The sequence below is a fragment of the Pimephales promelas genome, chromosome 20, assembly GCF_988280905.1.
Source record: "Pimephales promelas chromosome 20, fPimPro1.hap1.1, whole genome shotgun sequence".
Lineage (NCBI taxonomy): Eukaryota > Metazoa > Chordata > Actinopteri > Cypriniformes > Leuciscidae > Pimephales > Pimephales promelas.
In genome coordinates, this window is record NC_142788.1 from 3,007,250 (window position 1) to 3,034,511 (window position 27,262).

Below are 27,262 nucleotides of genomic sequence, written 5' to 3' on the forward strand. Positions count from 1 at the left end.
ATAGTATTCGTACAGTATTTATTTCTCCCAACAACTTCAAGTGTGACAGTTTTAAATTAATTGAGATCATAGAAATAAAAATAACTGATTCAAAAACATTTGTTGCATGATAAGACCTAAACTGAGTGACAACTGATTTTTTTAACTAGTTCATTCAAACAAACTGTATGAATAACCTGATTCAATTAAATGAACTTGAGTAAGAAAGCATTCTGGGAGTTTTTCTTGTTTCACTCAGCTCTAAAGATACATAAAATGCAAAAAAAAAAAAAAAAAAAAAGTACTGTCTTCATACGCTGTGTTGCTGGACAAGATTTAATGTTTGATGTCAAAAAATTAGCCACAACTATAAATCTTAGGGATTTTTCCAGTGTTATTTAATTGCCTTTCAACAAGGCTTTTGCAGCAATGCTTCCTTTTAATTTAAGTCAAGTATGTAATGCTCAAAAATTGTCTCTGTGAAAACCTATAAAGACATCTAGAGGGCATATACAGGGTCGGGTTAGCTGTATCACAAAATGTAGGAGTCCACTACACTAATTTACATATTTGTAAAGGTGTAGTTCACCCAAAAAATGACATTTCTGTCATTATCTTCTTGCCCTGATATCATTCCAGGCCCAAGTCAACCGATCATCCTAAAGGCCCTGTTCACACCTGGTATTAAAGAGCCCCTATCATAGCATTTGAAATGTTCCTATTTTTGTTTTAGGAGTTCCCAAAAACAGTTTAACATGCATGCATCACTTTATGGTCAAATTTTTGGTTTAATGGCCTGGAGGGAGAGAAATCTGTCAGGTATTATTAAAAAAATATCTTCATTCGTGTTTTGAAGATAAATGGACATCTTATGGATTAGGAACGACACGAGGATGAGTAAATAATTAAAAAAAAAAGTTGTCAAATTAACCCTTTAAGTAAAAACTGGCCCATCTTACTCCAGGCTCCTCTCCTCTGTGAATACATCTGCTTTCATATGGCCATTTAATGTGAAATGTCACGATTAGAGCTCTGAAACTGTTGAAACTCTCTAGTGTTTTTAAATATTGAGAGCAGAGCTCAGTTCATATCTCGAACAGCTTAGTTTTCTGTGAAACGCTTGGCATCTTCTCATGCCAGTTTACGAACCTATAGAGAAATTGTCTGCATGTGGAAGAGTCTCTAAAGAAAGCCAGTGAGCTTCCACCCTCACAGAGCAAATCATATTTGCAGGCTTTCCAAATGACAGTAGGAATGAACTGCAGTCAGATGGACATGGTCTGGTGCAAAAAGGAAGGTTGGACATCTATTACTCAGACAAAGATGGAGAGAGATGGAGAGCCAGGAAAAAGGTCTGTGACCAAATTGCATGTTTGTATAACGGGCAGCCTAGGAAATCAAGTAAGGCCACAGAGATTTAAACTTCATTCTGCTGAAATTAAACTTAAATACATCATACAGTGGAGGTTTCCTTAGACCTACATAATGCCAAGATTCTTCCATCAATGAGTTCAGAAAGGTACATGCATTAGTATGCAAAAAAAAAAAAAACTAACATTTTAAAAGATTAGCTTCCCCCCACAATTTCTTTTCACTGGACAGACTTTCTTTTCATATATTATAAACAGCGACATCCACACTCTTTTTGCTACTGTGGAGAGACTAACAAACCCTCGAGTCGAGTCACATTCCCAGTGAACAGCACTCAAAAGTTTGTTTCCATTAGCCACAATGTCTGATTCTGAGGCAATCCTGGAAGAAACTATACTGAATCTTAAAACATCAGCCTGCTCCCTTGAAACACTTCCCACATCTTTTTTTTCAAAAGTGTGTTTAAGAAGCAGATCTCCTAGAAGTGGTCAATGCCTCACTTCTTTCTGGGACTTTTCCAGAGTCCCTGAAAACCACAGTTGTTAAACTCCTCCTGAAAAAAAGAGTAATCTGGATAACACAATTTTGAGCAAGTATAGACCAAACTCAAATATTCCTTTTATAGGCAAGATGATCAAAAAAAGTGGTTTTCAATAATCTGAAGCTCAAATGGATACCTGAACAACTTTTAATCTGGTTTCCAACAGCATCATATGCCCTTTGGACACAGTAGATGAGGGAGACATATTCCCGTTTACACTTGGTGTTTTAATCGTCTCTTTTGTCCACTTTCAACCACTTCTGTCCTGATTTCTTCGAGGGGAGGGTCTATTGGGTAAATGTTTGGGCTATTTCAGATCTTTCGATCTAATTGACGGCAGAAAAACATATGGAGAACATCAGCTTTCGTAGATGCAAGACCAAGGGGTGGTGATGGCGCAGTGGACAAGACACATGCCTTTGGTGTGAGAGACCCGGGTTCGAATCCACAAACGTGCCCCTGAGCAAGACACTTAACCCCTAGTTGCTCCAAAAGCATCATCTAAATGAATAAATGTAAATGTAAAATGTAAGCCCAGCCGAATGCTTTGAGAGTGTGTTTGAAATCAGGAATAACCAAACTTGGGTCATCAGCCAAAAAGGTTAAATCCCGTCTGGCTAGCACTCATCCCATGTTTACACACTAGGTCAATAGGCGGTCTTTCAAGTGCATTCAACCAGATGAGCGTTTAAACTACAAAAGCAATACGGTAAAATGTATTTTCGGCTTCCTCTTGAAGTGGTGGACATTGGAAAAGCTCAAACAGATTCAGACCCCGTCGACACCTGTGGTCTAAAACTTTTAGACCCCGAAATTCTCAAGGTGAACTGATACCTTGACTCTTGGGTAGGGTTGGGTATCGTTTGAATTTGAACGATTCTGATTCCGATTCCGTTTCCTTGTTTCGATTCCGGTTCCTAACGATTCTCGATTCCGATTCTTTTAAGAGGCAGGGTCAAAAAAGTTTAGCTAACCTTGCTAACCAACGGTCTTTCTGAAGGAAATAATCCTTTCTGAAGGAAATACTCCTTCTGTAAAAATACTCCTTTTGTCACAAATTTTGCATTTTGCCGAGATTTCGTTATTTTTAGAAAAGTGAAGCCACACTTTGGACCGCCGACGTAAGCTACTCATGTTTGACTCACGCGGTTATGCTAACACTTCTGGTAGACGCTTCTTCGTTGGTGTTGTTCAGCGGTTTCTTCTTCTGCTCGGCGGACTGTGAATATCGAAACTAGGAATCGAAATTTTAACTTTTGAACGATTCCGGGAAAAACGAAAAGTTCCAATCGATACTCGATTCTCGATACACAACCCTACTCTTGGGGTCAAAAAATCTAAAAACTTTCATGATTCTGCCCTCTTGTTATTTCCTCCTGTCATTTCCTGCCTTTGTCATTTGCACAGGATGAATTTTGAGTTTGTAAGCTTTCGAATGATACCTAATCTATGATGATTACTAAAATATGTGATATAAAAAAGGCAATAAAAAAGGAGCGCCAGTCGTCCCGCTAGCAGGACGGGACCGTTATTTAAACCTGTTTTTCTCAAAATTCCGTTTCTGAAAATCACAGCGATCAGTCGACTTCAGATAACCATAACTTTTGTTACAGACAAATGATAAAAGAAATAAAAACAGACTTGGAAAGAGCTTGAACCCAGCTTTAATGTGATCACAAAACCTGTAACAAGTCCAATTTCACCATGTGATGGGTTTTCCCAGATCACATCACATATGTATCCTTCTCTTTTAGTTTTTTTTTACATTTTAAATAATTTTTTTGCAACTTTGCTTTTATTGTTATTTGTATTTCTTATGCTACGTTCACACCGGACGCGCATACCGCGTCAGGCGCGAATGATTTCAGTGTTAAGTCAATGCAAAGACGAGTTATGCGCTTAAAAAATTCCTGCGGCACGAATGAGGCGTGGAGCGCGGCGCGGAAGACGCGAATATGCCTCATTCGCGTGAATGAAGCGTCTGGCGCGTTAAGCGCGAATGATTTAGTTGGTGTCATTTGTGCATTCACACGTTTGACGCGAATTCGCGTCTGCCGTCCGAGTTGAAAAATCGGAACTTTGGCGTGAATTCGCCAAAGTGATGAAGTGTCTCGATGCTTCAATAAATTATTTTGTAATATGACTAAATGCCTGGTGTGGTTCTAATGCACAACAAAGCAAATATTTTATCACTTAAAACATTATTTCTTAATTCGAGACATGTTGATTTTGTATTGAATGCTATTCATTCCATATCTAGATTATATGAAATAGTATTATGATGTAAAGACAATCAAAATATGTGCATAAGTTCGTGTCTGGACATGAGAGCGAAAAAAAAAATCACAGGACAGGTTAATAACTTTTGGAAGCTGGCTCTATTTATCATCAAAACAAAAATAAATGACAGCTAGATTAGATGGATGAGGGCGAGGGTGATCCTCACTGTGATGCGGGACAACAGGTCATTAAACTGGACGCGGGACACGCGGAAGTACCGCTGACAGCGGCCGTCATCCAGGCGCAGCTCATGGAGCGAGCAAATGGTGAAACTCGCCAAACGGTTCGCCTCCGAAGGGTCCGGTGGACACGAATACGGCGACGATGATCCCACGCCACTGTTCTAGCTCTCCAGAGAAAATACAGTGCGGTGAATCTCTCAATGAATACTCAATCAACATAAACAAAGATGGCTGTCAACGGGTTTCGGTTTTGACGCGCGTAAATTTCGCTTCAAACTTTTTATTTTACCTGCTTCAGTTTCGCTCTTGACGCGCGAATTAACACAAAGTGGTCAAGCGCAAACTAGACGCGGTAGACGTGAATTTGACGAGCTATTCGCGTCCGGTGTGAACGTAGCATTATGCGTTGCCATATAGAATAAATGTGTAAATGTTTGACTAACTGGATAGATGTAAATCTCAATTCAACATACTGCAACTGTAGTGTGTCACTACTGGATATTCTAAAAATTATAACATAACTTTAATTTATTTGATTGTATTTTTGTTTAAGAGCAAGAAAATGTCTAATAATACAAAAGAACATAAAGCGGCAAACAGGTTGGATTTAACACTACCTGTGGGACGAGTTAGCATTTCCTCTCTAGAGTAACCGACCGTTGCCGTACAATCAGAAACACACACCAGAGCGGCAAACGCAGATGATGCTCTTGCAGGTTGAAGCCAAATCCGGACAGCTGTGACTGGAAAGGCTCGCTCTCAGAACGGCTGCACTGATAACTGCTGATGAGTGAACGCTGACAGGAGGAAGTGCCTGTTTTACGTCAAGTTTAGGCAAAGAGAGTGACGATAGCATTCTCCAGGCCGAAACAGAAAGGGATGTTGGTTTGGTGGAGCAGTGGAAGCTTGGGATGCATTCCAATTGTAAGACCATAAAAACTGCATTGTGGTTCACTTCACCTACCTCCTTCAGTCAGAAACTCAAATTACCTTCATTTGTCCCTCTCAACTCACTCTACCAAGATTTAAGTTGCGGTTTCATTGAAAAGCATCTAGAAAGTGGTATGTATTTTGAAAAGGAAGCCCACATACCCAAACCATGAATATTCCCAAGAGAAAATGAACCAGGAACAGTGAAGAGAAGCTCAAAATTCTGACTTTTGTGGTGATTTTCGAGATGGTGGTGGTGATGATGATGATGATGATCATGAAGTCATCTATTTGTTTGAAGCTATTTGTCTGATATTTCTCAGGTCTTTTAGCAGAAGGAACCCTGACGCCAGCAGGAAGGCCGGGCAGTCTGGTCTCCCAGCTCTTAAATTTCACAAGGGCCACAGGGATGAGCTTGTGAAACAAAAGACGACCTTTCTGTACACACTCACACCAGTGGAAAACCTTACAACATCAACATGAAGCCCACCTCCTACTGAGAGACAGAGAGATGGACGGCATACAAGAGCGAACCGGAGTCTAAGACGGCCAAATTTCATATTTTTTTAGTTTCCTAATCTCCTAGCTTTTCAAAAACAATGAAACAGATGAGGAGAAAATGATGTATGTGGATCATACAGCAGCCAAAGAAATAGAAAAAGAGGAAGTCGAAAACACAAGCACGACATGAGAGAGGCCTTGTCCTAAATGGCGCACTTGATGAGGATTTATCTTCTAGTGATCTTCTTCTGTGACTGTGAGATGACCCATTTGTCAATTTAGTATGATGTTTTAGTCATATTTAAGTGTGAATTTTATATTGATTAGATTAATTGTATTTTTGTGATAATGCCGTTTCAGCGACAGATGTTGTTTGTGTACATGTATAGTAACATTTGGTGTCACATGTATATTTGACAGACATGTTCACAAGTCCCTAAAGGCTAAGTCCTAGTTAAGTCTCAAGTCTTTGGGTCCAAGTCCAAGTCCAGTCTCAAGTTATTGGGATCCAAGTCAAGTCTCAATCTTTAGGTCCAAGTCAAAGTCCAGTCTCAAGTTTTTGGGATCCAAGTCAATTCTAAAGTCTTTGGGTCCAAGTCCAAGTCCAGTCTCAAGTTATTGGGATCCAAGTCAAGTCTCAATCTTTAGGTCCAAGTCAAAGTCCAGTCTCAAGTTTTTGGGATCCAAGTCAATTCTCAAGTCTTTGGGGACCAAGTCCAGTCTCAAGTCTTTGGGATCCAAGTCAAGTATCAAGTCTTTGGGATCCAAGTCAAATTTCAATCTTTAGGTCCAAGTCAAAGTCCAGTCTCAAGTTTTTGGGATCCAAGTCAATTTTCAAGTCTTTGGGGACCAAGTCCAGTCTCAAGTCTTTGGGGACCAAGTCAAGTCTCAATCTTTGGGTCCAAGTCCAGTCTCAAGTCTTTGGGGTCCAAGTCAAGTCTCAATCTTTGGGTCCAAGTCCAAGACAAGACTCGCGTCTATGGGTCCTAGTAAAGTCTGTTGTATATACTATCTTGTATTTAGCATTTTAATATGTTGTGTTTATTTATGGCTGCTCTCTTGGCCAGGTCTCTATTTTAAAATAGATTTTTGATCTCAATGAGACTTCCTGGTAAAATAAAGGTAAAAAAAATAAAATAATAAATAAATAAATAAAGTCTCAAGTCTTTGGATCCAAGTCCTAGTCAAGTCTCAAACTTTGGGTCCAAGTCCAGTCTCAAGTCTTTGGGCCCAAGTCAAGATTCATTTATTTGGATCCAAGTCATGTCTCAAGTCTTAGTTCTATTTTTTTTTTGTTTGTTTGTTTGTTTTTTTTGTATATCAGCTAGTTATTGTAATTAACAGCTTTTTAAAACAATTCAACTAATTTCTGCTTCAAAAGCACAACAAATTGTTACTTAAATAAATTAATTTATTATTTTATTCACAACAGAAAACTATTACTTTAAATTTATATAACATTGGAACACAGTAGTGTTAATTTTACCAGCCATTTTTAAATTTAGTTTCAGTTTTAGTCCAGTTTCAGCATCGCTTGTTAGTTTTTATCACATTTAGTCGACATCATCCCATTTTTATTTAGTCTAGTTTTAGTCGACTATAAGTCGGACATTTTAGTCTTTATTTTAGTCCAAGAAAACATAATTTTATTTGTTTAGTTTTAGTCAACAAAAACCGTCAACATTTTAGTCTAGTTTTAGTCAGGACATCATTTTAACCTTTTACTTTTTTGTCAGCAGATAATATTTAACATTTCCTAAAATTATTTCACAATTCAACATTTTCTCTCATCTTTTTGATAAAAAACACAATTTTAAGGAACACATGCAGACATGGAAGATGTTCTGACAATATTTGCATATTTATTTTGAACATTGTTAAGGTTCAAAGACACAAACACAAATGCTTGCATTAAAACAAATAAAATACACCTGACAAAGGAAACAAATAAATAAAATAAAGTGTATTATGAACTCAACACAAGTGCTGGCTGTTTAAAGCTAGTTCACATAGAATAATAAAATAAATAGATTTGAGGTCAATGTTGTGAAGAAAAAAAAAAAACTCCAACTAAAACAACAAAAGTGCTTTCCTGCCAGCTAGTTCACATGGTAAGGTACAGTATTTAAGGTGAAACAAGGCATCGCTTGCTAGAACGTATGAAATCTTTTTAACTAATCTTTTTAAAGCGTCTGTTTGCTTTAATCAAATTTAACTGAAACTATAGTTGCCCGGCCAGTATAACATATCTAAGTTAGCATAAATTTAACTTCACATACAATTCTATCAACAAGTGGCTACGGTCGCTAACTGCATTTTCGTCTCGTCTTTATTAGTCTACGAAAATTATTTCTGATTTACTCCCAGTTATTGTTTATTAGTGGGGATTTTAGTCTCGTCTCGTCTAGTTTTCGTTCGGTGAAAAATGTGCGTTGACGAAAATATTTTCGTTTAGTTTTCGTTAACGAAATTAACACTAGAACACAGGGACAGTCACCACGAGAAAAAAAAGCGTGCTGTGAATTTTGCGGTATTTGAGTTGAATTATATTTAAATAGAATACTAGATTTATAATTATGTTTTATTCACAAAGGTCACCAGTATTTGCCTGTCACAATTAACATTGAGGTATTACCACTGAGCGTAAACTAAATTTTGAATTTCATACAGCCGATCCAGGTTTCTGGATCCCTGTGGTGGACTGGTGGATGCTGTCAGATTGAGGTAGTGTGATGCATCCTTCACAATAGAGCATATAATTGTTTTCAGCACTATATTTTTGAGTTTGTTCCATTACCATATTTGCATAATTCCTTTCGTGAATTAGATGCTACAAGCATGAACTCAAAGTATGGAGACCTGCAAGGGCTGAGGGTGCCATTTGAGACAGGGCCAGAGAGAGGACAGATGGATAGATGGCATGACAGAGGAGAAAGATTAAAGAGAAAATAGATGAGCGAAAGGTAAGAAATATGAAGAGAAGGACTGGATGAACGATAAGAGGAGATTTATGGAGGTGTGATCTGACCTTGCGGTGCTCCTGCAGGTTGAGTGAGGATGAGCACTTCTTACTACAGATGGTGCATACCAACTTCCTGCGAGCACTCCCTACACACACACACACAGATCATACATCACATGAGCGGTAGATCCTAATGGCATGAGGAGATGCTAATGGAGACACTGCATCAGTTCAAACAGTCTTTCAAATAAACATCAGGAAGTCCTTAAATAAATCAGTTCCTGGTTCAGCATGAAGCACACCACCAAGAAAAAAGTCAACACAACTATATCTAACAGGGGTGAAAGGTCAGCTAACATGTATTTCCTGTAGAGAAGTAAGTGGATACAAGATCCGTCAATAACAGTTCTTAAAGCACTGGTATTTTAAAAGGCTTTAAAAAGGCCATATTCTACCCTTTGTAGCACTGTATTCTGTTATAAATCCACTTTAATGCCAGTCAAGGTTTCTTGCAGTAAAAGCAATCGTAATTTAGGGTTTATTAAACGACAATGATATACTAAAATGGAAAGGTTTTTCCTTTGCGTTTTTGAAAAGTTTTGCGTAGAGACAAAAACGTTGTCAAAACGATCCCCATTCACACGGATCCATCAAAGCTACTATAAACGCTGTATTCTGTATGCCAGGCCAGGATGTCACTTTCGTAAACAAACACTACGCACATATGCATTCTTCTACGTATGTTTTCACAAATTCACATTTATGAAGTTTATACGGAAATGGTATCGATATTAATAAAAAAATGCACTTCGAAACTCGTTAGCTAAAGTTAGCATTTCCAGGCCCCCAAAACTCAGTTGTGTCATTTACTCGTGTAAATGCCCCCATTGTTATTATTAGTATATATTTAGTTATTTTCCACCCTCTCACTCGAGGCTTGGAGCCAGAGGGGCGTAAGTGGCATTTTTGGCGAATATGAGTTCTTTATATCAAAATAAAGGTCTCGATGAGCTCTATCCAAATGGTATCCTATCTGAGATCAAACTGTATTGAAGTCGTATTTGACTTTTTGTTTTTTTGAAAATGTTTTAGAACATATTCATTGTGTTAATATGCCATACATTTTTTACTTAAATACTCATTTCATGTAAGTATGCCAGTGGTTACAATGTTTGTGGTTTAAGGTTAATAATACAGGTGATTGTAACGTGGACAAAATTTTGTTTTGTCTCTCCTGTAAAGTTTGTTAAAAGCCACTTACGCCCTTCTGGCTTCAAGCCCTCGCACTGATCCTTTTACTTTTTTCTTTTTTTTTTTGGTACTGTATCTTTAAAAATTTCAATATGTAAATGACCTCTCGTGATTGGTTAATTTCAGCATACTGGCAAGCTGTTGAAATTTAATAACTGTTGCTATGTAACTGTGACCTATCACATGTTAACGAGGTAATGACTGTGATGTCATAACTAACCATGATGATTTCTGAGCGTTAAGTGTTAAGGCGTGGTCACATTATCGACATTAGGTGAAATTTCGTGAGCAAAGAAGGTCTGTTATACACGAAACACATCAGTTTCAGGCTAAGCAGCGTTATATTGTTCAGCACGGTGAATGTGCATCCTAAAACATTACTATTGAAATAACTGCATTTTGCCCATGGAATTATAATTACTGATCATGTGCTTTATTTAACGTTAAAATAACATAATGCGAGTTTGAATATGACCCTTATAGCCGTACTGAAAGCGACAACAATATATTAAAAAAAACTAATATGTAAACTGCGAACTCAGTGTGAACAAACAAGTGCATTCTCTGACAAATAGTTTCATTAAAAATGTAAATATTTATGAATTTGATTATGTGCTTATGTAGTTGCGAGTGACTCCGCCCACTCGCTCTTCTGATTGGCTGTGGCTCGTCTGGTTAGGACAGGGTGTTACTCGTGGTTTTGAGGATATTTTAACATCCAGAGTGATTAATCATCTTCTTGAGTCGGATTTGATGTGAGCGTCAGAAATTATCAAAAAAATCGTTAAACGTTCACGCAATTGATATTTGTAAAAAAACATTTTTTCTGCAAAAGAAACTGAACGTATCAATGCAATGCAAAAACAAAATGTGTAAGGTGGTGTCTGTCAAATATGAGATGTTGGCATGCAAAGTGAGGTTGTTTATTAAAAAAAAAATAATGTCCCATGATCCCTCAGAGCATTTGAGGAACTGATTGAGAGCCACTGAACAATGGAGAAGAGCAGCATTGTCAATGTTGACGTCTACATAGTACACCGAACCAATTGTTTTATTTCAAAACAGCTTTCCACGTCAATGCTTTTATTATAACAAAACACGCACAATCATGTATGTACCGACAAGCACTTCCACACGCGCTTCAGCTTCATACTGTTTGGATTCATTCGCAAATAACCGATTGACTTGCACGTGGCCAAACGTCTAATTATAACTACTGACAATGATATTGAAAACATTGTGAATCATGCTTTCATCAGCCGATTAGAGGTCTCCGACTAATTTCCTCAGTGGTCTGCGCTTCTGGTTGAGAGTCTGGTGAAAAGATGAGTGCAGAGAGGGAGGGAGGGAGCGCTTAACGTTTATCTGACAGACCGAGGGGATGAAGAGCGGATCAGAAACCAGGAGATTAATGACGATGTTAAACAGCCGCTGATTACAGACGGGTAATTTCACACTCGCCGCGTGTGTGTGTGTGACCAACCTGTGTGGACGTTGCCTTTGTGTTTCTTCAGGGCGTCTTTACTTTTAAATCTTTTCCCACAGCTCTCCGACTTACAGATGAAGCGACCGTCTCCTTTACACGCCTCTTTATGCTGCTCAAAACTGACACACACAAACAGAAAACACTGTCTCCAACCAACTGTAGTGCTCCAGGTCAAACCGAACATTCAATCTGGATGGTGAAAAGTGAGCATTTGTGCATTAGAATGGAAACGTTTGATCGCTCCATTAGCCGGTTCGGTCCGGTGCGCCGACTCCAGACTGGTGTACCTGGACTCTGAAGAGAAAGTGCCGTGACACAGGACACACTGATGAACTTTTGAAGGGTCTTCTGATGAAGCCGAGCTCTCTGTACAGTGAAGAACACTACCAATAAACAGGACATCAGCATTAGCACACGTGAGACGCTGTCCATACTAGCCATGTTTCCATCCACTTGTCAATCGAATTATCTGAAATTCGGTTAAAAAACTCATGCGGATAAATCTGGTGAAAGTGTGTTTCCATCCAACGGCTTTAAAGCGAATAAAAACCTGTACGTAATGGCGTCACATGCTGTTTCGCGATCAAATTGGTATATCGAATTGATTTGAGACATTTTAAGGTGTTTCCATTTATTTTCGCACTGAATCGAACAACATTCAAGCAAACTTTTGCGAACAAAGTTTTGTTAGACAAAACGGATCGCGCCATATCTACCAAAAATGATCAATATTTCACAAGTTGAAGGCTAATAATGCTTATCTGCCAGCTGATAGCGACATATGAATGGGATAATGTATGCGAGGCGGTTGTTGGTTGTATTCGCTATAACCGCCTCGCTATATTATCCTGCTTATTAGCCTACATATAAATCAACCAAATAAATCAATAATTTGACACAAAATATTGACTTAAAAACGAGTTTATTGATTTAAAAACGAGTATTGCTTCTGCTAAAGAAAATAGTCTGTTCCGTCTCTGAACTGCGTCCATGGCAACGGTGTGTTATACTAGCAGCGCCGCAGTCTGTTAACTAGAAATAACAGACCACATTCTACATTAGAACTCAACCAAGCCACGTAAAAACCATAGACATATACACTAGACGTCACCTTGGATACGGCAGTTCATTAGAACGAATGCGTCAATAGAGCCGCCATCTTGAAACAGGGGAGCCCCTCCACTTTAATGCATCAGACACAGGTCTAACGCAAATAAAATCACCATAAATCATCATGAATGCGATTTTTCTTGTTTTTTGGTTTGTTCCAACGGTCAGACATGTATTTATCATTGATTCCAGAAAGAAAAAAATTTTTTTTAATTTTTTTGTTTTTTTTTCAAAAACATTCTTCCTAGTTCAGATTTCATCCGTGAACTTCATACGCTGCACAAAAGTCCGCCACCATCAATGAATTCGAAGTAAAGGCAGAGATAGCAGCGTTACCTAGCTACTTCCTATGACAAGACCCCTGTTCCAAGATGGCGGCGGTTTTGACGCATGCTTAGAACCCCCAGGTGAGGTCTAGTGTATATGTTTATGCGTGAAAACAAGCAAAACTAACCCAAGAAAACAGCGGCGTTATAAACATTGCTATGATGATGCACGTATGCCCGACGACAGCGGAGGTGACTGTGGTGTGGGAACGACAGCGCTCCATCAGTTCTGGGAGATCGTGGTTCACCGAAACCCTTTGGTTGAAGCATCTTTTTGCTTTGTCCACTTACATCTGTCTTTGTTGACATCCGCCATGTGTGCGCAAACAGACTGGCCGGAAATGAACTCGTCTTCTGACGTGTTGCAACCATAAAAGGGCATAAAACTTAATCGCAATTCATTATTTATTCGGCAAATAACGTTTCCATCAGCTTTTATCGCATTAGCCGTATATCGATCAAGAGAAAATCCGATGAGACCGAACGTATTTCATTTGAGTCGATTTTCATGAAATTTCATCGAATTTTACTGTTTCCACAAGGCATTTTTCATTCGATATCACTTAATTCGGATAAAAACGTGTCGATGGAAACATGGCTACTGTGAGTGTGTGTGTGTGTGTGTGTGGTACTGACTGGCGCTGCAGGGCCTGTTTGACAGGAAACTCTTTTCCGCAGGAGCGACATTTAAACTCTTTGTCCTCTGTACTTCCTCTCTGATGGAAGCTCTGAAGATGCTCCGCCAACATGTCTTCACTGGGGAAGTTGTTCTCACACAGCAGACATGGGTAATCTTCATTCTTAATCACCAGCTCTGCGCACACACACACTCACACAGATCTACATACTCCTCGACTGGTGTGAGTTTTGCAACGGCAGATAGATAATGCTAGCATATTTATCATAAAGCAGTGGATAAGCAGTTTGAACATGTATAACTAATGTTTCAGTGTCTGATTTTAGAAAGTCTGGAGTAGAAAAATTCATTATATCTTTATTATATCTGAATGATGAAAGAATAAATGACTATTACACTAAATCCTTTATTAAAAACGATATTAAAGGACAATTCCGGCGCAAAATGAACGTTTAGTCTAATTACACATTGTTACCTAGTCAACCGTTATCTGCGATTTGTTTTCATGATTGCCGAATGTAAATAGTTTTATCTATAAAAACAGTTTAGCCTATAACGCTAGTATAAAGCTAGTATATAGGGCATAGAGTAATGACAAATAAAAATCGCTTGTTATTACCACTAACAAGGCTCAAATTTGCCCCACACTAACAAGACAGTATAATAAGGGTCCCTACGTTCAAACCGAAGCATTGAGAACTTTGTCAGTGTCCATACAGTTTAATAAGAAGATATTTTATACACAGTACAGTCAACTTCGCGAATACAGGAAGAAGCCATCTTTGAAAAATAGTCTCTACCAGTCGATCTACGAGCGCCGATCCAAGTGCGCTGGTGAGATGTGAATAAGGTGATAAGGTGAGCGCGAACAGTAGGCTACGTGTACATATTGAAGAGAAGAAAGCGGTTCGTGTTTGTGTTTCTTCCGGAAACAACGGATCATATAGACGAATCCGACGAGCGTTCTGTGTAGGCTGCCATCTTGTGGCGACGCCATTACTGAGCTGTTACACAGGCATATAGACATATGCACCGGTATGTAAACAAACCTCGGTGATAACGCGAACTCACCCTCGATGGCAGCTACAGCCAGGCAGAATGACTTGTTGGTTTGATCTGTGACTGCAGTGGCCTCCAGTCACAGATGAAGGTACAAACGATCTTACAGATTAACGTTATTTATGAAAATAGCTTGGCAAGCTAGCTAGGCTAACGTTTGCTAACGAGGAAACTATAAAAATATCTGTCCATTTGGCAACAATAAATAAATAAATGAATGAAATCAAATAAACAAATTCATGTTTTTCATTTGTGTCCATTATTTATCTCATTTTCACATTGCAACAGGCAAGGGTAAGGTAACGTTACAGCTAGAAAGTATACATAATATCGACCAATTAGTGTTTTTAAACCATGGAAAGAGATCAATATAACAGCAGGAAAACAATTATGTCACATAACGTTACATTTAGCTCAGGAAAGCCATTTAATGACCATAGCATGTTAATTGAATAGAAAAAATAGCAAGAGAGGAGATTTTGCTGATCACTATATCACATATTTATTATATTTTTTTTACTCATGTCATTAAATAATTGTTATTATACGCGAATGTCCACGTCTTGTACTCGCCCAGGAAATCTGTAAACCGTACGGCACCAGACAGGGGCAGTCGACCCGGGGTATTCACAGTGTTTTCTCTTCAAAATTGAAATTTTACTGCCACCATTGAAACAATTTATAACGGAAACTGTTTACCCACTCGACATTATACAAGGGGTAACGTTGTAACGTTAGTGACAGTCGTAAATCGCGAGCTGTTTATTCCAGTGGACGCAAGTTGCAACTAAAACAATAGGAGGCAATGGCGCAACGCTACCCAGCAACAGCTCAGTAATGGCGCCCGCTTACTTCCGGTAGTTTCGCCGGATTCGTCTATAAGATTCTGCACAGTTCAGCACACTTGGATCGGCGTTCGTAGATCGACTGGTAGAGACTATTTTTCAAAGATGGCTTCTTCCTGTATTCGCGAAGTTGACTGTGTGTATAAAATATCTTCTTATTAAACTGTATGGACACTGACAAAGTTCTCAATGCTTCGGTTTGAATGTAGGGACCCTTATTATACTGTCGTGTTACTGTGGGGCTTTTTTGAGCCTTGTTAGTGGTAATAATAAGCGATTTTTATTTGTCATTACTCTATGCCCCATATACTAGCATTATACTAGCGTTATAGGCTAAACTGTTTTTAGAGATAAAACTATTTACATTCGGCAATCATGAAAACAAATCGCAGATAACGGTTTACTAGGTAACAATGTGTAATAAGACCAAAGGTTCATTTTGCGCCGGAGTTGTTCTTTAAGATCCATTTCAGAGAGTGTAAACACACACCGGTTTCTGTGCTGAGGTGTTTGCTCTCTTTGCTGTTCTCCTCTTCCTCTTTGATGTCCTGATCTTCCTCCAGGTCCTCCTCTTCCTCCTCCATGTCACTGTCCAGGTAACCAATCAGAAGCTCCGTATCTGTCGCGATGTCATCAACAGCCAGATAGAAGATATTTTCTCCATCCTGATGAAAGGAGCAGTGTCAGCTACTTCATTCAGCAAGAATATTATATTTCTATTTAAAAAAAAAAAATGCTGTTCTTTAGAAATTTCGATGAAAATTAATCACGGTTTCCACAAAATATATGAATCAGCACAACTGTTTTCAACACTGAAAATAATCAGAATTGTTTCTTGAGCGGCAAATCAGCATTTTATGCCCCCATGAAACAATTTACATAATATTTTAATAAACTTTGAATTCCCATGTCCCCAATCATGTTTACTCAACACTTTGACATAAAATACTATTTATTTTGATTGCGATTAAACTTTTTTGTTGTAAAGTCATTAAGAGCGGCAAATCAGCATTTTATGCCCCCATGAAACAATTTACATAATACTTTAATAAACTTTCATGCCAAATGGTTTTTCATGCATAGATGTACCCTCATTAAGACAAATTCATAATGGCTATTATCTGAGAATTGAAGCACTTGACAGATGAATTCTCATGTCCCAATCTTGTTTTCTCAACACTTTGACATAAAATACTATTTATTTTGATTGCGATTAAACTTTTTTTGTTGTAAAGTCATTAAATTAGTTTATGTCCCACAAACTCCAGTCCACCCTGTTACATTGGTGCCAATCGCCCTTTAAAATCTTAAGCATATTCGCTAAATCATATGACTTGCATGAAGTGACATCATTTCCTTAGGGGAAAGAAACTCAAAGACATCAAATTGACGTCAAACATAGTCAAAGAATCGGTCAAAAATGCAAATCAAATCGATGTCAAAACTTGACATTAAATTGACATCAAGTTTTGCCGTTTATTTGATTCGCATTTTTGACCAAATATTTGATGATTATGTTTGACGTCAATTTGATGTCTATTTGACATCAATTGCCCGCTGAGCTATATACTTATATCATCAATTTCAGTATGGTTTTAAACCAGGATGGGAAATTAACACCAGCCACCAGCCAATGGCTGGTACTTGTTTCAAAGTGGCGGGTGTCTTGTATACCAGCCACAGTGGCAGGTAGTTTGTAAAGCATAATTTTATTGGTTACTACTTAAAACATTTCTTGTAACGGATTGGACAGCTTTTGTCAAAGAATGCTGTTGCTAAGTAAAAATAATGCACTTTTGTCGAGTAACTAATTTGAATGGTTTACACCGAATGAGAATTATATTCCGAAACGTCCATACGATCGGCAAAAAGGGCAGACCGTTTCGGGACTACATTTGGACGTGCAAGTAAGTAAATTTCTAACTTGAATTTTTTTTGCGATGGCTAGGTAGCTTTTGTTCTTTAGTTTATAGCTATTTAGTTTAGCGATAGTTTTAGCAGCCGTGAGGATAGGAGCCAATAAAGTGGGTGCTCCGGTGCTCGGTTACGTGTCAGTAAAAGGATAATTCTGGTATTTAAAAACTTGAGTCTATTTTGTAGTTAGTTTTGAATGAAATAGAGTGGTGGACTTAGACATTTTGACAATGGGTCCTGTCTCGACTTTTTGACTATTTTAGAATCGCCTGTGACAGCGTTAGACTGGCTGTCTATGGGCATACACAAACATGTCCTTAAAGGGTTAGTTCACCCAAAAATGAAAATTCTGTCAGTATTTACTCACCCTCATGTTGTTTCAACCCCGTAAGACCTTCGTTCATCTTCGGAACACAAATTAAGATATTTAAGATATTAAGATCGCTCCTGCATACAGTCCATAGGCTTCTTGAGGGACTGGCTCTTGCTGTCCTCGAAAAGTCATTAAAGACATCGTTAAAATAGTCCAAGTGACTACAGTGGCTCAATCTTAAGTTTATCAAACGACGAGAACACTTTTGTGCGCAAAAAAACAACAAAAATAACGACTTTATTTAAGGGTTGTTTTATGGACATGTTTGTGCATGCCCATAGACACCCAGTCTAACGCTGTCACAGGCGATTCTAAAATAGTCAAAAAGTCGAGACAGGACCCATTGTCAAAATTTCTAAGTCCACCACTCTATTTCATTCAAAACAAACTACAAAATAGACTCAAGGTGTTAAATACCGGAATTATCCTTTAAACTTTTCATCTCCAATCCTATCTGTATTTGTGAGAAGTGGTGATGTTCTGAGTTAAAAGATAGCCTACTTTACGGCTTTATTATTGAGTTAACCCTCTAGGGTTGGCTGGCGCGTTTTGCTGGATTTTTTTTCAATTAGCAGCAAAATACACTTAAAGTCCCTGTAAAGTCAAAATTAAGTATGTGTTCTGAGATTGTCACACCACAGAAAAATGTGATATTAGCCACCCAGCCAAATTTGAATGATAAAAAAAGCCGGCAAGTACATAAAATGAGCTATTAAAATCTTGAAAAAATGAGCAGTTTTCTCTGTTCTCAAACGCTGGGGGCGTGTCCAATGGCTGTGCTGAAACCACGCCCACTAGCGGGAGCTGTCGACGGTGATATTAGGTGATACTGCTTTCGCGACGGGAGGATGAACACTGAGGCGGGAGATCGTCGGTTCGGCCCCGTTCACCAGTAACAGCGGATCATCAGTGAATCCCAGTTTATAAAACTATCCTCAACTCAACTCAACTTTTATTTATAAAAGCATTTTCAAAAGCATTAAAATGGACCAATATCCTGTGTAAAATGATCATTATAGAGGCGGGTGTTGACGGTGATCCTCAGCTCTTCATCAAGGTTGGCTCTCTAAAAACCTCTTCTTGATGTGATCGTTTTTAGGGAATTTAAATGAAGATACCGATCTGTTTTGTACATGATCGCATCCAGGTAGCCCATGCATGTCCATGTCGAAGGCATAGCTAGGTAGCAAACTGTAGGCTCTGCTGTAGTAACTAATAGTGCTGACAGTCACTCGTGATTGAGCGGTGAATGCGAATGTGCTCGGGGAGTGTTATTGTGTGTTAGGGGAGAGAACAGACTCTGTGCGTCATCAAATAGGGGCGTGTCCAGCAGCTCATGGGCTCCAGTGCGTCATCGAGCCCTGTTTTAGCCCCGCCCAATTAATCCATAAAATAGCAATGGTGAAAAACTGTTTAACGGTCTAACTCCACATTTCAGTACTTCACAGTTCACAGTCTTTGTAATATGTTTAAGCAATACATATGCAACATTTATAATGTGTTTAAAACTTTTTTGTAGAATTGCCTTTACAGGGACTTTAAATACTCCATTATTTATGATTATGATGACAAAATAAACTGTAAAATAACAGTGCATAAAATTCTCTCAAAAATACAAACATGTACATACATGTTGCTCACAAATTATGGTTGCCCTGTTTGTGCAGAATAGTGCTTTTTTTTAAAGGGCGTACGCCCGTGAGCATCCACAGGGGAAAACATAAATTCCTCCCATCAGAGTGAATGAGCAGAAAGGACTGGTGATTGGAAGAGGAGCCAAGAAGAGCCAACTCGAAGATGAGGAGACGTCTGAAGATGACTAAAGTGACCTTTTTCACAGCACTTTTTATTGATTTATTGTGTATTATTGTTGTATTAATAATAATAATAAATAAATAAAATTATTGTTTTTGTTTTATTCTTATTTTATTTTTTCTTATTTAATTATTTTTTTTTTTATTATTGTCTGTCCAGTAAATCTGAACAGACAAAAAAGTTAATCAAATTGACTGAAGCAATTCAAAATATGCTAGTGCACTTTCTTTTATAAATTTGAATTTCGGAAAAAGTGGCTGGCAGTGTTGTAGTACTCGAGACTCGGACTCGTCTCGGACTCGGTCTCGAGAGCATATTTTAATGGTCTTGGTCTTGTCATGGACTCGTGTGCATTTGGACTCGGAATTGACTCGTACTCGAACATTTTTTTTTTTTAGGACTCGGAATTATTCCCGAGTCCACTCGAGTTCAATTCAAAATATTTATCATGATTATTAATGTATGTTAATAAAATATTTCTTTAAATTGATTGACACGCCCAGTGATTGGTGATTTTCTAGTGCGCAACTGCGCATGACAAATTGTAATAAAATTACTTTTAACACCACCTACTATGTGGCCTTTTTACCCTAAACTGATTATATTTTTTAAACTCTAAGTAAATTCAGTAAAAAAAAAAAAAAAAAGGATTTCTCTAAGTAAATAAAAGTAAATTAGGTAATCAACCCTCACTGGACTCGGGCTCGACTCGGACTCGACCGTCTCTGGTCTCGGTCTCGACTCGGACTCGACCGTCTCTGGTCTCGGTCTCGACTCGGACTCGACTCTCTCTGGTCTCGGTGTCGACTCGGACTCGAGTGAGGTGGTCTCGACTACAACACTGGTGGCTGGTCAAAAATATAAGTGGCTGGTAAAATTGGGCATCCACCATCCACCCTGGTTTAAACCTCATATTTTCACCATTTAACCACCGGAAGAACTTGATGTATAATCTGACTTTGAAATATGCTTCGCATCATCTTGATTAGATCTTGTCTAATATTTAATGTATTTTTTTTTTTATGATAGAAAGACATTTTCTCTCTCTGACTAGATTAAAAAAATTATTGCGTTTTAAAAATGTTTTCAACAAACCTGCTCAGTCCTAAATCAACAAAACCGTAGGAATGACCTAACAAGCATACAAATCAGCTCTTGGTATTAGACAAATGTAACTTTTGAGTAATTTTTTTAAGTTGTTGATAACTACTGGAAATGATTTTTTTTTTTTTTTTTTTTTTTACTGAAACACTGTAAAAAAAGACTTTCCATTTGTATGCTTCGATCCTTGAAGTTAGATTTAAATGACCCCATTAAATGTCTCCAGTCATAAGTCATAAACGCCAAATGATTCGGCTTTCTGGACGCTGCCTGCTCAGAAATTATGACTTTTCCATAACTTTTAACATTGTTGTATTAATTTCCAGGCCTCTGAAATCACCTTATTTTTCCAGGTTCTCCACGAGCATAGGAAACCCGTGTGAGTGAACGCCTACACTTTATTAAGTTGAGTTAAAGCAGTCAGCAAAGTTTTGTCTGGTTCAATTTCAATATATAAAAACACTACTAGCACCAATTGTGTAAATCTATCAAATGTGTCTTATTACAAAGGGAATAAACTGAGTTAGACGTTGAAAAGCAAAGATCCAGGTGTCGTCTGACACTGAACAGACAACACAACAGAGAACCGCAGGGAGGAGCAATCAAACATTCACACGAGGGGAAGCGTAAGATCAACAGTGCATCCTGATTAAGGTCAAAGGGCAAACACTTAAAACAACCTCTGTTTAATGGCTTGATCAGACCTTCATTTCCTAAAAGGTCATGCAGAAATAGGCACAGTTGCTGTACATGATGTTAAAACCGGAGCCAGAGATGAATCCACAGGGAGATGCTGAGAGAAGCGTCATGTGTGATGAAACGCAGACTCGGTTCTCTTGATTTCAGATCGTCAACGTCTCAAACTCTCCAGAGACCCACAACTGGCAAACAATCATTCACAAGCACTGCTATGCTTTCACAAATCATTCTTCATCCATCTATGCAAAAAAATTCATGATAAAAAAAAATGTAAATGTCTGTACACACACATCTGTACACATAAAGAAGAGTCTCGGCTAGTCGGCTATATTGTGTGTGAGGATGCTGGAGGTGGAGATTTATAGCCTTTTCTCACAGCACTTGATATAATTAAACTTCTTAATTTGATGGCGGATCCAGAAAGGTTCAAACGACAATCACCAATGACAATTGGAGACTCACCCGCTGTAAAATACAAAACAGTCAGGGACGTGCACAGGGGGGTTGCTCAGGTTGCCCGGGCAACTGCCCATATGCCCTTCTCAACTCAGGTTGCCCTTCCGAGGAAAAAAAAAAAAATCGTACAATGGATGTAGAATTTCACGTAGGCCTAGACAAAAAAAATAATATAAAAATCGCAAAGCCTCAATCACTTCCAAAAAAAAAGTGAAAGTCAAACTGTTTCCACGCGACCATAGACTGCACGCGACCGGTGCGTATGGTAAGGCACCGCAAATTACTCAGGCCGCGCCTCCATGTACGAAGTCCATAAAATGAAGCGAAATTATCCTTCTCGTCAGGAAAAGAGGAAGAAGAAAAACATGAGAGTGAATTGCGGGAACAGCAGTCAGGTAAACTTGTGTTCTCTCCTCTCTAGTGTCAGCAAAGTTTGATGGTTTGTCTGGGCAGGCAGTCCATCTCTTGCATCACTTTTTGCCTGACAAAAGTGAGAGTAAAATACCATTATTTATTACGTTTTGTTTTTGATAAACGACAAAGTGCAACAACAGTGTTTGTTTACTGCAGCTCGGAAAACATAACCGCGTCGCGTGTGTTGCGTTCCAGCCCATTCTCACTCCCAAGGCGTCACCTAACTGACGCCTTGGGAAGCATTTGGATATGCTTCAATATCTGACGCTTTAGGCGCCCTTTAGCGTCAGTTAGATGACGCCCTAGGATCGCGTGTACCCTACCCCCACCCCACACCTAAACCTAACCGCGTCCTCTAACAGACGCTTTCCTTTAGCGTCAGTTAGATGACGCCGTAGGATCGCGTCATGTAAGTGACGCTAAAGGGCGCCTAAAACGTCAAATATTGAAGCATGGTCAAAGGTGACGCCTTGGGGTGAGAATGCGTTGTGCGTTCATATGCGCGTGCACGAAATGAAACTCGCATTTTTCAAGCAGAAATGTGGAGACCAGAGAAATACTGTACAATACGTGAATGATGGCACTCCCACTCAAAGTACACATTATAAAGACACTGATTATCTAGTCTCAGTGTAGTTAAAAACTCTAAACAACTGCACTAATTATGCAAGATATAACCAATGTATTGGCAATTTGACATTGATTGACTATTGATTTATAGGCTATATTGAATTTAAAATGATGATTAGATGGACATTCTGGTCAATATGAATGCAAATCCCTCTGTAAATAACCATAAATCAAGATTTGCTTCAACATGCATAAAAAGAAATAAAATAAAAATCATAGGCTACTGATTCCGAAAACACCCAGGCTGTAGAGTGAACAAGTTAATCCCAAAAGCCAAAGTTCAGGGTTGTACTTTATTATTTTCTTCTTGTTTATGTTTATGTTAGTATTCACTTGTTATCTTAACATTCTATAAAAATGCTTTATTCAGTAAATATTGTTTGTTTGAACCTCATTCTGTTCTATATTGTTGTACTTATTCTTTGACTGTTTTATTTAAAGGAGGGAGGATTGTATTGGGCGGTATTGAGTGGCAATGGCAAATGGTTTACATGGCTCACGGCATCACAGATCAGGTAGAGGGTCCCTTAGCAGAATTTTGCTTAGGGCCCCAGGGGGAGGTCAGGATTGGCAAAAAAAGAATTGTATTTTTTCCCGAAATCGTTTTTTTATTTTTTCGAGTTTTTTCCATTCAATCCAGATTATTTCTTTTCAAATAAATAAATAATAATTTAAAAAACAATAAACAACAATATGAGGAACTCTTTTGCTCATTTGTCTCATCTCTGACATTTTGCAATCTTTATAAATAATTATAAGTCCATAAGATGAGGCATTGCGTTTGGACATAAACACGGCCAGATAAGGCAATTTGGAAGGTGACAAATTCAACTGAATATATTCCTTCATATAGCCCGTGAGGGGGGAGGAGGGGGGAGGAGGAGGGGGGGGGGGGGTGCCCTTTTTTCAGGTCAGAGCAACTGCCCCTCAAAATTCCTGTGCACGTCCCTGAAAACAGTGCAGACTTCGGCTACAGAAAAAAAGAGACTTCAACCGGCCCATGCGAAAACAAGGATAATATCGGAAGGGCTTTAAATGTAGTCACGCAGTGCTGATGCTGAACAAAGTATAATTTGCATGGTTTGACGTGATATGATCAGGGATCGCTAGATTTAATCAGCACGGTTTACTTAGTTGGTCAGAACAAAAGTGGATGTTTCTTATTAGTTCGGAGGACATTTTCCGGTGAAAATTATTATGTTGGTCATACTTCCAAAAAGTATAATCTGTGATTCTGAATGCCAGTATACACACCGAGTGACCGCCACACACTCTCCACAAACACTGTGTTAATCTGCGCTGTGCCGTGCCGAGGCACAACTCACGTAAAGTTGGTAATTCTGCGAATGACTGCGATTGCAGATTTCTAACAGAGATGGCGACAAAGAGGAAAACTGCAGACTGCAGCTTTAATTGAAAAAAAATGTTACAGATGCTACATGTAATAGGATATTTCAGGTACACGTAAGACTTCACAGTTAAATGTACTACCGTCACAATTTCAGCCTCTCTAGATTAATTAAATATAATGAAAGATGTATGTTGAAGTTTGAGATATTCGGCTCAAATGACAGTGACTGTAAAAAAAAAATATTCTAAGTTTAATAATAAAAACTAGGGCTGTGCAAAAGTTAATTGCGATTAATCGCATCCAAAATAAAAGTCTGTGTTTACATAGTATATTTGTGTGTGCTGTATATAACTATTTTGTATATATAAATACCTATGCATGCATGTATATATTTAAGAATTATTTGCGCTTAAATTCTGTATATATTTATAAATACATAATCTATATTATATAAATATAAATATTTGATATATGAATAACACATTTTCTTAAATATATACATGCATGTGTGTGTATTTATATATACAAAATAATTATATACAGCACACACAAATATATTATGTAAACACAGACTTCTATTTTGGATGCGATTAATCGCAATTAATTTTTGCACAGCCCTAATAAAAACACAAAACATCCTATAGTAAAAATCAGTTAATTGCAGTAAGTTCTCTTACTATATACAGTGAAAAACTGTAGATCTAATTTGATATTCTATTTAATTTATACGATTTTACAGTAAATTGTACTGTAAAATAATGTTTTACTGTAAAGTTGCATAAAAATGAAAGGAAACCCCATATCTTGTTATTCTAAGAATTATCTTAACATTTAATGTTTTTGTTTTCTTCATTTAAATAACGTAGTTATAATTTGTGTTACATGTTGTTCGTGCCATGTGTGTTACCATGATGGTGTTTTGTATTTGTGTGTATGACACTGTGCACCAAAAATATCAGTATTTATTTAGCTCAGCTTGTGGACAGCTTTACCAGCAGTTTTGCAATGTGGTTGTCCGTGTACAAGTAGAAAACTGATTTTTAAAGCGGTCATGAACTGAGAAATCATATTTCCCTTGATATTTTTACATATAAGAAGTCATAAGTTAGTCGAAAAAAAGCTTTTAACTTCCAAGCGCCCAAAACAACTCGTTTCAGATGACGTCATAACCATTTATAAAGAAATTTCTAAAATGAAAGCAATCATGATTGCTATTCGTGATTATAATTTTTTAGCAAAATAAGCATAATTATCAGTGTAAACATTGTCATGCAACCCTAGGAACACGTCTAACATGCAGAATCATACCGCACATTTCTATACTATTTATGTAGCGTTCAGTTTTATAGTGATCCCTATACGTTTAAGCGTTATTCACGCGTTGTGAAATCATTGTGCATTATTCCCATTATTGCAGCTGATTTATGACGTGCTTAGTACACAGACTGGCATTATTGATAGATACTCAACTGCCGTATCCAACTCATGTCACCTCAAATGTTTATGCCTACATGTGTACGCCCACATGTCTTTGCGCGCGCGTGTGTGTGTTGCTCATCTAAGGCTCATTGCACTTCTCTTATCTCCACACTCTTTGGTGTTTTCAGATCTCTGGCACTGTGAGCGCACATCACCACCACTAGACATAACAAACAACTCACTGCATCTCATTCCCTCCGCTGTCTGCATCTGTTTCAAAGCCTTATGCAAAGCTGCTGTCACGCTCTGCGGCGCTGGTCCAAAACGAGTGCCCTACGTAGACAGCATTTTAAGGAATCATATGCGCGCTCCTTATGCGAAGGCTGTTGCAAAAGGCAAGCAGTTATGTTAAGTTATACAATTGTAAGGCTGCATCGCACGTGTTCTTCACTGAAAAGGCAATCATAGTGGGAAAATCTACTTTTTTTGTTAATCAATGCGGCAAAATCCTGTGACAAACTTGTATTTGTTGCAAAATCTGCGGGAATCATTCATCCTTGAAAAAATTAATAATCTTGAAATCTGCGTGCGGAAATTGTCAAGGTTATGAGTGTAACCATGGTTCCCTGAGAATAGTGTTAATTTTACCAGCCATTTTTAAATTTAGTTTCAGTTTTAGTCCAGTTTCAGCATCACTTGTTAGTTTTTATCACATTTAGTCGACATCATCCCATTTTTATTTAGTCTAGTTTTAGTCGACTATAAGTCGAGCATTTTAGTCTTTATTTTAGTCCAAGAAAACATAATTTTATTCGTTTAGTTTTAGTCAAAAAAAACTGTCAACATTTTAGTCTAGTTTTAGTCAGGACATCATTTTAACCTTTTACTTTTTTGTCAGCAGATAATATTTAACATTTCCTAAAATGTTCACATTTCAACATTTTCTCTCATCTTTTTGATAAAAAAACACAATTTTAAGGAACACATGCAGACATGGAAGATGTTCTGACAATATTTGCATATTTATTTTGAACATTGTTAAGGTTCAAAGACACAAACACAGATGCTTGCATTAAAACAAATAAAATACACCTGACAAAGGAAACAAATAAATAAAATAAAGTGTCTTATGAACTTAACACAAGTGCTGGCTAGCCTGGCTTGTGTTACACACATGTGTAGCTGCCGAGGTGTTTTGTGTTAACTATAGTTTACTTGAAGCTCCTAGATTACCTAAAGCGTCTGTCTGCTTTAATCAAACTCGCAATTTAACTGAAACTATAGTTGCCCGGCCAGTATAACATATCTAAGTTAGCATAAATTTAACTTCACATACAAAGTGGCTGCGGTCGCTACGTGCTAAGAAGCTAACGTAACGTAGCCAGCCTGGATACTAAATGCTATGAAAGTTTGCCAACATTAGTTAGTTTATCATTGGGACATTATAGCTGTTGATTTAATGTTACATTATAAACAACCACCACCAATCTTTCTGTTAACTTACTACAATGTCTTTGTGGTGAACTGCAATGTGTCTCTTCAGGTTTGCTGTGTTTTTTCCAGCTACCATGTGGCCACATTCCTTCCCTTCGACTAAAATCAAGCATTTGGTTTTGTTCTCCACTTCAAT

At 38.0% G+C, this 27,262-nt stretch overlaps 1 protein-coding gene across 1 annotated transcript in view; it reads right to left on the reverse strand.

The window, feature by feature from the left end:
- Positions 1–27,262, reverse strand: part of prdm5 (PR domain containing 5) — a 131,224-nt gene that overhangs the window by 91,509 nt on the left and 12,453 nt on the right. The window contains exons 4-8 of the mRNA XM_039651352.2: positions 15,951–16,125; positions 13,556–13,733; positions 11,771–11,866; positions 11,481–11,602; positions 8,813–8,892 (exon numbers count right to left, since the gene is read on the reverse strand). Coding sequence (XP_039507286.1) covers positions 8,813–8,892; positions 11,481–11,602; positions 11,771–11,866; positions 13,556–13,733; positions 15,951–16,125 — 651 coding nt within the window. The remainder of the gene's footprint in view (positions 1–8,812; positions 8,893–11,480; positions 11,603–11,770; positions 11,867–13,555; positions 13,734–15,950; positions 16,126–27,262) is intronic.